The 12681-nt window shown below is 49.9% G+C and overlaps 1 protein-coding gene across 6 annotated transcripts in view; it reads right to left on the bottom strand.

The window, feature by feature from the left end:
* LOC147033677 (uncharacterized) overlaps positions 1–10211 on the bottom strand; it is a 33494-nt gene extending 23283 nt beyond the window's left edge. For 3 of the 6 annotated variants that reach the window (XM_085871758.1, XM_085871756.1, XM_085871755.1), the window contains exons 1-2: positions 9809–10211; positions 8365–8404 (exon numbers count right to left, since the gene is read on the bottom strand). In XM_085871758.1, the coding sequence (XP_085727884.1) occupies positions 8365–8404; positions 9809–10136 (368 nt within the window). In that variant the 5' untranslated portion in view covers positions 10137–10211. The remainder of the gene's footprint in view (positions 1–8364; positions 8405–9808) is intronic. The other 3 variants (XM_085871757.1, XM_085871759.1, XM_085871760.1) reach the window with 3 other exon arrangements.
* Between the last annotated feature and the right edge of the window lie 2470 nt (positions 10212–12681).

A 12681-nucleotide genomic window follows, 5' to 3' on the forward strand; every position in this document is an offset into this window, starting at 1 on the left:
AGTCCAACACCGGTACCCACAGCGGGGCAAGAACGGTGGCGATGCTACGGTTGTGAGGTGTGCGTGAAGGTCGTGGCGGTTGTGGTGAAGCGGTGGTTGTGGTCGGTGGTTGATGTTGTGGTTGTGATCATGGCGGTTGGTCCAAAATAAAGATAGTAAAAGAAAAACGGCTATCCTGAAGAGTCGCAGCTCGCATAAATGACATGTATTCCCACTAGACGACGGGTTTGGGCCTAACTACACATGCACTTACCGAGATACCTCACCTAAGGGACCTGAATGGTGGTTTGCGAATCTGGTAACCACAACACTACCCCCTTCCCTTTTTACAGACTCGTCCCGAGTCGTCAAATTTTCGTGTGCCATCATGTGTAGTTTTCCCCTAGTACATTTTACCTACGGATCCCTGAGTGCGACATTCATGGTATTCGTGTCCCCAAAATAAATAACCTGAGGGCTGCGTAACTACCTAAACAAACTCACTCACACGGACGACTTTAAATAAAATTGCCGGCGCTAGACAGACATGCCGGGGGCGCACTCATATTTACAGTACATCTTAACCTTAACTTACAAATTTTACACTAAACCATGGCCCAGGATCATTGAACTCTGCAAAAAGAAAGCAGTTAGCAGGGAGCCAGGCTGCCCGCATGCAGTCTCTGGCTCAAACAATGCAGGTGACAGGGAACGTGGCTGGCTGCTCACACGCAGTCCAAGGCCTTCCCTTTTGAACTGAACGCAGTGAACCACAACGGTGCATGGGCTGCACAAACGCAGTCTCCGTGCCAGCTCAAGTGGCACACGCAATGAGCACAACGAATGGATGCATGAACACAAACACGGTGCACGGGCCGCCACTGCAGGCCCGTGTTGTAGCTGCCAACAGGGCAGTTCTCGCAGCTTGCAAACTGTTGCCTTGCGGATCCTGGCGCACATGGAAATGAACAGGGGGGGCAAAGCAAAATTGAACGGGGCTGGTGAATGTGGGCAGTGGGCATGGCATGGCAAAGGCGGCAGGCAAACACAGCCCACAGAAGAAGGCCGCTGCAGGCAAACACAGCCGGCAGATGAAGGCCGCTGCAGGCAAACATAGCGGGCAGATGAACTGGCCGGCACAGGCCTTGAAGCAAACACGGCCAGCCGATGGCACAGGCCTTGCAGCAAAACAACAGCTGCCGATGAAGTTGGCCGGCCTCCGCCTTGAAGAAAAACACGGCCAGCCGATGGAGTTGGCTAGCCTTTGCCGTTCAGTGGAGGTTGGTGGAGGGAGTGCGGTGGTGCTGGCCACTTGGAAGGCGGGCTTGGACCTACCTTCCTGTCTCCCTCCCACCTATCGCCTTTGCCTGTCACTGTACATACCCACTCCCTTAATTTGTCAAACCCCAATTTAGCCCCAACTTATTTTTTTTCTGTTGTTTTTATTTTTACTTCCCCACTATAAATCGTCCCCTAACCCCCTTTATCGTCCTTGTTCGGCTAACCTATCCTGTCACCTAGCCTACTCCCAACCCCTACGTTCCCTTCCCGGAGGGGAACAAGGGAGAGCTAACGTCCTGTGCTGAGGCCCAACGAAGCCTCAGGATGGCCTCCCCAGAGTTCAGCGATCTATAACCAAAGTGGGTCCAGCGGCCCACAACGACAGCGAGGGGATGGATGGTGCGGAGGGGTACATCTCCTAATCTACCCTAACCATTTAACTGTTAAACTACCCCGGGGCTTTCAACAAGCGCCTCTCGCTTAAACTATTGGTTCTAACAACCCAGATTCCCGTCGCCTGTGTTGGTGTCCTTACAATTTCGGGCCTCGCCCCCCAATTTTCTCTCCGTGCCCTCACACGGTCTCCTGGCTGGGACACGTGGCTCCCTTTGGCAGGCACGACCCTCTGCCGAATCTCCCGCTATGGCACCCCCGGGCACTACACTGCCTCCGAGCCTACCAGCTCCCTAACACCGGGGAGTGCCCCCCATGGCACCTCCCCTGAAACGCACACGTGGCAGGCCGGCCTCCTGGGCCCCTTTCCAAGGGTCACCCGTGCCCACAACACTGCCCACGCGGCTAATGGCGCCCCGGGCCCCCGCACCAAGCAGGCGCACCCGTGCCCACTACTCTATCCCGGCCCCCCATGGGCCCATGGCCTACCGCGGCCGACTAGCCTGGTGCCCGGGGTACCCACTCAGCGATACTCACCTTTCGCAGCCACGCTCCCAAGCCCGTCAACAGGGCTCCTGCACCCCTCCAAATGGGTCTCGAGCCTACTTTCCCACCAACAGCAAAACGACCTCCATTTTTAAAATTTGACTAACCCCCTAACTCACTTTACTCTGACCCCGGGGTCCCTTGGGCGGGAGTCACTCCTCCCCCCAATCACTCATCGCACCATGCATTCCCCATTCACTCCATACACACAGACCTGCTGGCCTCACTCACTCACCAAGCACATGCTTCCAATTCACTCACCAACAACTCTTCAACACACACACCACTGAACTCTGCCATCCTTCTCTCTGCATCCCCTAACTAACTCGTGCTCCCACGTCATCCCTTACACTAAAGCACGTTCCTTTTAACACTACGTAGCTAAGCTACGTCCCCGCTACACATCCACAAGTCTGTCACTGTCCTCAAATGTCCCATTAATCAATTTCCCAACCTAAATCTGGCTACAATCCCTCTAACTAATCCATTCCACGGACTCCATGAGGACTTACCCCTGCCCCATGAAGTCGGTCTAACTAAGCTAACCCTTCCCCCTAACTAGTTTCCATCCTGTGCCCAGGCCAAGGGGGTCTTCCACCCCTTGCCCAGGAATCCTGTGTACCCGAAAGTGAGGCCTGTTCCTTTTTTTTTTTTCTTTACATGCGCAGCACCTGCGCGGCAACTCAGAGCTCGCGCACTTTGCACCTGCCCGTGACGTCATGCAGCTGCACGTGTTCCTCGTCCCTCCTTGGACGGGACCATCCGGCAGAGATACCCCTCCTGCCGGATTCCAACCCCACGTGCAGCCATGACGTCACCGTGCGCATAAAAAAAACAAGCCCCACGTCTCGAGGGGTTCCCCACGCGAACACATGTGCTTTGCCCGTTGGAGCTTAACACACACGATCGCGTGGAGAACCCGTCCGGTCCAAATCCATTTACCTGCCTAAACTTTGTCCGTCCGCGGGATCGGCAAATCCACCGCGTGCGTTTCCGGACCGGGACTTCACTCTCGCAAGCGAGCACGTGGTGGTCTCGTGCGTTGCACAGCACGAACCGCGTGCTCACTGCTGGGTGAACCCGGCACGGTGCGCGAAACAACTACAGCCGCCACTCGGCTTTCTTTCCTCTGTCGCCGTCGTCGCCATTCCACACACGCATACCTGCGTGTCACGACGCACACAGTCCACACCATCACATTCACACGGGGAGACGCGGCTGCGTGCTCCCGCATGCCGACCGACATCTCCCTCTCATACCGCTCTCTCACACACACGGTCTCCCTGGCACATAGCGACCTTGCACACGGCCGTTCACTCACGCGTGCCTCACTACTCACACAAACCATACTACTCACACGTGGTGCTCCATTCACTCGCGCGGGGGCACTCACCCGCGGTGCCTCACCCACACACGCGAGGGCACTCAACCTCTGTGCCTCATCCACACACCGTGCCTCACTCATACACGCGGGGGCACTCACCCGCGGTACCTCACTCATACACACGGCGACACTCACACACGCGGTCTCTTCCACACAACGTCCCTCACTCATACACGCGGGGGCACTCAACCGCGGTGCCTCATCCACACACCGTGCCTCATCCACACACGGCGTGCTGGGAAGCACGTACTCCGGCACCATACCACTCACACGTGGTGCCTCACTCATACTGGCCGTTTCACTCACACACACGGCCTCTTCCATACACGGTGCCTCATCCACACACGGTGCCTCATCCAAACACGGTGTGCTGGGAAGCACGCACTCCAGCACCATCGCCACCACACCACTCACACACGGGGTCGCTTCCACACACGGGGACGCACTCACACCTTGCACCACACACACAGGGACAACCACACTGGGCATTCGTGTCCCCACAAGGGTCTCCGGGGCCTCTATACCCCCCAAGCTCTCCGTGCACCCGTCCACAGCACTCCTCCCCTCAACCTCGCGAAGCACGACCGAACTCACCTGGTCGTGATCCGCCTCAAGGGGGCAGACTCCCTCCCCTCGTTCCTGGAGGAGGCCATCCAGCTGCTCGCACTGGTCCTCCACCCAGTCCGCCAGCTCACCCCCATTATCCTCCACTACCTCCGTGTGTGTGTGTGCGTCACTTACCCCGTCTTCCTCGTGTAGTCTTTCCTCTATTTTTCTATCTCCCGTGTCTCTCCCAACTCTTCACCCTTTACCTCCCTTGTCTCAACTATTATTTCCTTTGTCACGGCCTTCATGCCCGCCTGCAGGCATCGGCCCATGTTCTGCGTCTCACCCCGGAACTTTTTCATCTCTTCCCTCATTTGCTGTGTATTCGCATCCATCGTCGTTTTCACTTCATTTGTATTTGTATCCATCTTTTCGTTCATGCCTTTCATTTCCGCATTCATTTGTGCCAGCATGGTGAATAGCTGGGCCATGTCGGATGCACTCAAGTGAGCCGTTTCGGCAGGGGTTGGGGAAGGGTCTTGGTGGAGAGGGAGGTGTCATACACCGCGGCCGCTGCCGCACCCACCTCGGGCCCTGGGTTCAGTTGGGCGAGTCCGTGTTCCTGCACAATCAACATTTCCTGCTCGGGGATTCCATCCTGGACCATGGATTCTACCTGCTCGGGGATTCCATCCTGGACCATGGATTCTACATTACTACACATATACATTTCTAATACCCCCGGCTCCCGCTCGCCTTGAGACGCCATCTTGCTTCTCGTGAAGGGTTAATTTAACTCGCTCGTAATTTGGAGGGAATCGGGGGTCGCTTCTCTCACCCCTGGACCGATTCCCGTGAATTTAATTGGAGACAGGAGAGCCTGTTGTCCCGCTCTCCAATACCAGTGCCGCGAGGAGGGCGATGAATTTGTATCGCACGACCTGACACCAGTGTTGCGGTTTTCGCGCCCGCCGGCGTGCGAACGGCCACGTAACTCGAATCGCGGCACGTCGCCCACCGGACGGACAATCCAGTCGTGACCCTCTCGGACTAACGCCGGGAACCAGTCACGGGTGGACCTTTCGGTCTCACCGCGATCGAGCCAATCAGCCCCGCGTGGGATAGGGTTGCTCGCCAAATTCGAACTACCTAAGTACCCACGCGGAGGGTAGACCGGGCGATCGCACCTCGCCGCAGGTCGATTCTCGGACACGGGCCACTTAAGCGACCCGGCTCCGTACTATCAGAATAACCGAGCGGTGTTATCGTCGACCTCGACGGTTCGATTAATTATCGGGCGTATTCAGCCCACTACCAACCCTTTACGTGAAGCAAGATGGGGATTCAATGGAGGAAATGACGAAGCGAAGCGGGTAACAGTTCAACAATAAAGCACATTTATTCTCGGCACACGGGAAGCACACAAATACAATTCCACCAAATGCACACAAAAAGAAAACACAATTCCATTTACACAAAAAGCAAACATAAAAGTGAAAACACAGTGCAGAGCTAATACCGACTACCGAGCACACGGCAACACTTATACAATTCTACTTCACAGACGGCGCCGACAACACATACCCAAAACCAAGGAAAAGAAATCCCCCAAGAATGGGGCAGGCCTGAGGCCGAGACCGGGTCGGGCCTACCCGTCTGGTGATGAGACGCGGAGCGGCGATGGCCCCGCAACCCGCGGGCCTCGTGGACAGTGCCTGGCTGGGGGTGGGAACCGGGCCCCCTTGGTCGCACTATCTCAGCGCGGGGGGAAACAGGAGGGGGTTGCTGATGCTCGGGGTATAGAGGATCTTTATTATCCCTGGTGTGCGTCTCCACCTCGGCCAGGTCACGCTGCCGGCCTCCCTCGGGCGTGCAGCTCCTGGCACCGACGCGAGCACCCCCTCGTCCGACTCTCTTCAGCTTCTCCAGCCACTGCAGGCTTCGGGCTCCAGTCTTCCACACTCGTCCCCTCCGTTCCGACTCCTTCTCGTTCTCGACTCCTTCTCGTTCTCATTTGCGACTCTCTTCTGACTGACGAACACCGTCCTTTTATCCCCCCGTAACTTCGCCTTTGACCCCCTCCCTTTGACCTTTCACCTCGCTCCCCATTGGCCCGAGAAAAAGTGGGCGTGAAGGCTTTTTGATCCACAAATTTGCATATATCGATCGTTCTGGAGGCGGTGCCAAATCGCCCCTCGCTCACCGATTGGACGGCAAAAAGTGGGCGTGTGTCGTTTTTGAAGCACAAAATCCGTGATTTTGTACACGCTGTTCGACGCGCGTTCTGCATGAGTCCAACACCGGTACCCACAGCGGGGCAAGAACGGTGGCGATGCTACGGTTGTGAGGTGTGCGTGAAGGTCGTGGCGGTTGTGGTGAAGCGGTGGTTGTGGTCGGTGGTTGATGTTGTGGTTGTGATCATGGCGGTTGGTCCAAAATAAAGATAGTAAAAGAAAAACGGCTATCCTGAAGAGTCGCAGCTCGCATAAATGACATGTATTCCCACTAGACGACGGGTTTGGGCCTAACTACACATGCACTTACCGAGATACCTCACCTAAGGGACCTGAATGGTGGTTTGCGAATCTGGTAACCACAACAATATATACACGCACGCACACACACATGCTTATATAGCTTGGATAATTCCAATTGCACTGGGCCATAGGCTGACACCAGAGGCCTGAAGCCTAAGGCCTATACAGTCTGTACTGTCACCTTCACAAGGCCCATGACGCCTATATACCCCAACCTTCTGATATTTGATGATCCTTTTAACAGTCGTTTTGGTTCTTTTACACTTAACAGAAAACTTATAGGGAGGGCATGGCAATTGTGAATATGACACTTGTGAAGGGGCTCACCAATGCACCAAAATGGTGGATTAATTTTATTTTGAGGTCACGATTGTGGATGTCATCAGGCCAACTGTCCAACCAATAGGTATAGAGCAGACATACATGTGTGTGTATATATATATATATATATATATATATATATATATATATATATATATATATATATATATATATACATATATATATATATACATATATATATATATATATATATATATATATATATATATATATATATATATATATATATATATATATATATATATATATATATATATACATATATATATATACATATATTCGTTCATTCTAACCACTGACTCACCGATATTAAAGATCGGTACATTCTGGGTGACGAAGAAAGCTGAAATTTTGCATGTTGACGGACATTGAAGCCGTTACACCAGGAAACAAAATCACAGAACTGTCTGTTGGAAAGCCCTCATCAATGAAAATTATAAATAAATTAAAATAAATAAATAAATAAAAATGCAGGTGAGCGACCAGAGACAATGGGGAAGCATGGTAATTTTGTGTGCCGACGGACATCGAAGCAGTTACACTGGGAAAGAAAATCACAGAACTGTTGAGAAGCATTCATAAATGAAAATGATAAATAAATGAAAATAAATAAATAAATAAAAATGCAGGTGAGCGACCAGAGACAATGGGGAAGCACGGTAATTTTGCATGCTGATGGACATCGAAGGCGATACATAAGTAAAAAAACAAACAAACAAACACAAACAAAAAAAAAACAGAACCATCAGAAAGCTTCCATAAATGAAAATATAAAAAAATGAAAGAAAAAAATGCAGACGTGAGTGACCCGAGACAATTGGGAAGCACAGCAATTTTGTGTGTCGACAGACATCAAAGCAGTTACAATGGGAAATAAAATCACACAACTGTTGGAAAGCGTTCATAATGAAAATATAAATAAATGAAAATAAATGCAGGTGAGCAATCCGAGACAATGGGGAAGCATGGTAATTTTGCATGCCGGTACACATCGGGGCCAATACACAAGGAAAAAAAAAATCACAGAACCGTCGGAAAGTGTCCATAAATAAAAAAAATAAATAAATAAATGAAAAACACAAATGCAGGTGAGTAACCCCAGACAATGGGGAAGCACGGTTCGTTATTGCTTTCTATGTGTAAGCTTACCCCGCTAGTACGTACATACACTTGCTCCATTATATTATAAAGATCGAAAGACAGTCATTTTAATTCGATATCATCTCATGACTGATCACCTTGGTACACACTGCTGTTCGTTGAAGGACACATCATTTACACACTTTAAATTACACTATATGGTGCTTTCCCTTGCAAAGTTACATGAAAGCCTGACAGACAAAGCGACAAGAGTACCTTGTGCAGAGAAACTTCTTGATGCACTCCAGCGATCTCCCTGCGAAGATAATTCACATAAAGAAAGTTGACCGTTAGTTCTCATTCCTCAAAATGGGGTCTTTAAGACCCTTCAGGTCACGACAAAAAGGGGGGGGGGTGTAGGGGACTCAACAACCACAATGGCCTCCTGCGATGAAGTTCCTCACAAGTAACGAAACTCATATCAAGAGAGAGTACATAAGGTAGTTATTTGCAAGTAGTCTCAATGAGTTAACCACAAGTTAGTAATTATAACACAAGACTTGTCACATTGGGATGTTTTTTTTTTTTAATGTTGTAGTTTGACTTTTACCGCTGTTGGAAACAGCCAGCTGGACATTACGTCAGCATTGAAAATAATTAAATAACATACTAATGGCATGGAAATAAATAAATAAATTTCTATTGAGACGAGCATTCAAAAAAAAGATTCATCTTGATTAACCGAAGAGCACGTTGAGTGATGAAGTCGCATGGTGAAGGATTCAGTGGAAGATTGACCACTATTGAATGAATAACATTCATTCATTCAGAATGAATTGCGGTCTTCTCTGTCCATTCAGCTGTCATGTCTGTTTTCCATCGAAGATTCCACCAGAAACTGTCAATCTTCCTTGACAGTTTGGGAGAGTAAGAGAGATGGCCGTCAAGTCTGCATTTAAGTCATGGGTGCAAGTATACCCTGATCACTTTTGAAAAGGGCAGGTCACTGTGTGCAGTTATGGTGGCCAATCTAGATCGGAAACGGATGTGTGATTACAGCACATGAGCAGGGACCCTGCTGCACTGGAGCCTCCCTTAAAACCCGGGCAGTGTATCGGCAACAGGAAGTTTGGAACGCTGCATCCATCACTTCATAAGAAAAAAATAATAATCTGAAGCGGCCTGAAGGTGAGGCCTCAGGCATGAAGCCTGAGGCCTATACATACCAGTGTGTCGTTGGAAGACCCGTGACGCTTATCCTTTCAATATTTGGTTATTTTAAGCATCCTTTGTACAATCACACCGAATGGAGAACATAAAAGGCCGGACATGGCGATTGTGAACATGACAGGTTCGACGATGTGTTCCGCCTGCACCGGCATTAAAATCAAAATGGCGGAATAATATGACATTGACGTTTACAATTGTGGGTGGAGTCAGTCGTCCTACGCCGTAATGACGTCAACTGTCGCTACGTAAATACGTGGGAAAGATGCTGGGATCACGTGGATACGGCACAGGCACGATGGGCCAAATGGCTTTCACACGCGCATTCTTTTTTGGTTCAAACTGCACGGCTCAGAACGGTTGAGGAACCTGTCGAGCAGATCAGGCCAAAAGACTGCACGTCATCGAATATAGGTTTGTATAATGCCCGAGAGAGATTTAAATAATTTAAAAAATATTTCATCACCAACTCCTCAGAGTCTCCACGACTCACCTTCCTCCGGGTCCATTACCTCCTCTTCAGGACGAACCGAGTCCTCATCTTCACTGTTCAGGACTCCATCGGGTCTTCCCCTCTCCTGGACGTCCCACGACTCCACGTACCGACAGAGCTCTGCGTACATGGTGTAGGTGAACTTTCGTACGGACAAAGCACGGAGTCGAACCCTCACCGGATTGGGCTCGGCCCGGGCACACAGACCTCCGAGGATCTCGACCCCGAGACCCGTAACCGCGGCTTGGAGAGACTCCTCCGTTAAACCCTGCATCTCCAGCCAGGCCGGGAGTTCACCGAGGCCGCCCCGACCAATCGTCCCGTCCATGGTCCCTCAGTAACAACACAGCCGAACCCGCTCTCGCATAAACCGCCAATTCCTTGCTTCAGATTCGTCTCAAATTCTCCCGATCCTGCCGCTGTCGCATAAACCGCCAATTCTTTGCTTCAGATTCGTGTCAAATTCTCACGATCCTGCCGCTGTCGCATAAACCGCCAATTCCTTGCCTCAGATTCGTCTCAAATTCTCCCGATCCTGAGCCAAGATCCACAGGATGTGATCACGTGACAAAAAGGATGAATAAAGTAAACATTAATTAATGGTACACAACGATAGTAATGCAGTTCAATGAATGTGTTGGAGCAGCAAAGTCCGTGTAGGGTGTCTATCTTAAACAAGCTCAAATGAACTAAGATCCTCGTCCTCTTGATGATGACGTCATAAAACGAATATGACGTCATTGTGATGTATCAGGTTTGCGATAAATAATTATCTGTGCCAATGCCCGGCTTCTTGCCTCGTTTCAGAGATAATGGTATAGGCGATTTCCATTAGCGGCGATATTATGACGTCAACTTTTTTTTTGGAAGAATTTCCAAAATGGAAGACGGTGACTGCCTGCGCGTGGGCTTTCTGCATATACATGGCAAGTTTCACGAAGATCCGATGAAAACTCTGGGTTGTGAAACAAAAAATGTCAAAAAAACAGGAATGACGTCATAAAAATTAATATGACGTCATAGTGATGCATCATATGTACGGTAGTGCATCTCTGCTAATGCCCTGTTCGATTCCCGCAAACAGAATTCAAAAAGCTTGCCTAGTTTCGGAGATAATTTTTCCGGCGATTTCCATTAGCGGAGATATTTTGTTGTCATAACTTTTTTTTCTCGGAAGAATTTCCAAAATCGGAGATGGTTACTGTCTGCGCAGGGTATTTTTACATATGTATGCCAAGTTTCAGGAAGTTTCGATGAAAACTGCAGGGTCTGAAACAAAAAAGTCCACAAGAAGAAGATGAAGAACAACAACGTGAGTAAGACTTAGAGATCCTCCACGAGGATCTAAAAATGTCCATATCTGAGGAAGGACAAAAGGTAAACGTGCTATCAGGGTTTGCTTAAAACAATCTCGTGATGTCCCTGTGGCAACCCCACTGTTCTCATCCCCACTCCTGCTCCCCATCAAATTAATTAAATAAACTGATAGTTTGGATGAATGTGATGTTGATGGAGTGCAGATATGATGGATGGTCCAAATGGCTTCCTCCTGTGTCAAAATTAATTGTGTACCCTTGTAATGGAGAAGAGCTGCATGGATGCTCCACCACCAAGGGTGCACAAAAAGTTGTGGTGGGATTCTGTGGCGAACGGGCGAGAGATCACGAGTTACCCATGGAAGGCATGTTACTCATTCGGCCCCCTCCCCGAGCTCTTCTGCAACCCCCCACACTCTTTCAACAACTCTCCTTATCTCCCCCCCTCCTCCTACCCTCTCCCTCCCCTCGCATCCCCTGCACCTAAAGTCTCCACCCCTCCCTCTTCATTAACAGTGTGGACTTCAAATACCCGAGGCCTTCACTCAAACCTTACAGATCTTTCCATACAGGTTGGCACTGACAAACCAGACATAATCTGCCTAACAGAAACTTTCCTCCAAGATGTCTCTGACTCCAAGTACCTCTCCCTGGTTACTCCCTCCTCTGGTATGACAGACCTGAGCCTCGTCCTGGTGGAGGAGTTTCTCTCTTCATTAAAGAATCTATTCCTCACGCTCCATGCACTGCTCTCACTCCCACACACCCCCAGGAATACCTCTGGCTATGGCTTCCCCTCCACTCCCACCTCATGTTTATATGTGTACTGCACCGTCCACCAAACAGTGATGACTCCATCTACACCTCACTATCCAAAAACATGGACCAACTTCTATCTTCTCATCCAAACTCTCTCTTCCTCATATGTGGCGACTTCAATTGTCATCATGTCAGTTGGCTAGGTGTGGGTACCTCTCTCACCTGTCATGGCACTTCAGCAATAGCTTTCTGCGACTCATGGGAACTGACTCAATCGGTCAACTTCCCGACTCGGATCTCAACCAACGGTACTCCATCTCTTCTGGATCTGATTTTGACAAATTTCCCTGAAAACATCTGCTGCTCTTTCTCCGCTCCAATCGGTTCTTCCGACAACGTCCTTGTCAAAGTTAACATCTCTCTGGCTGTTATTAGAGAACCACCTCAGCACCATCGAGTCTGGCATTTCACTCAGGCTGACTGGCATGGTCTCCAAGCAGCCACCAAACTTCGAGACTGGTCTCCCATCATTACTTTCTCCAACATCACCTCGTCCTGGGAATTCTTTCAAAGAAACTTGCTCCCTCATGCACATATTGATCCCCTCTCGTCTTCAGTTGTCCTCCCCTTCCTCCCGCCCATGGTTCACTAAAGCTTGTGGCGAGGAAGTTGTCCTGAAACAAGTTGCCTTTGCCTCATGGAAAGCAAACCCAACTGAGGATAATCAGTTCCTTCCAGAAAGCTCATAACAAAAGTGTCTATCCTCAGGAGAGCCAGAAAATAACATCTTTCAAATCT

The sequence above is a fragment of the Eptatretus burgeri genome, chromosome 2, assembly GCF_056783735.1.
Source record: "Eptatretus burgeri isolate ZD-2024b chromosome 2, Ebu_testis_v1, whole genome shotgun sequence".
NCBI classification, from domain to species: Eukaryota; Metazoa; Chordata; class Myxini; order Myxiniformes; family Myxinidae; genus Eptatretus; species Eptatretus burgeri.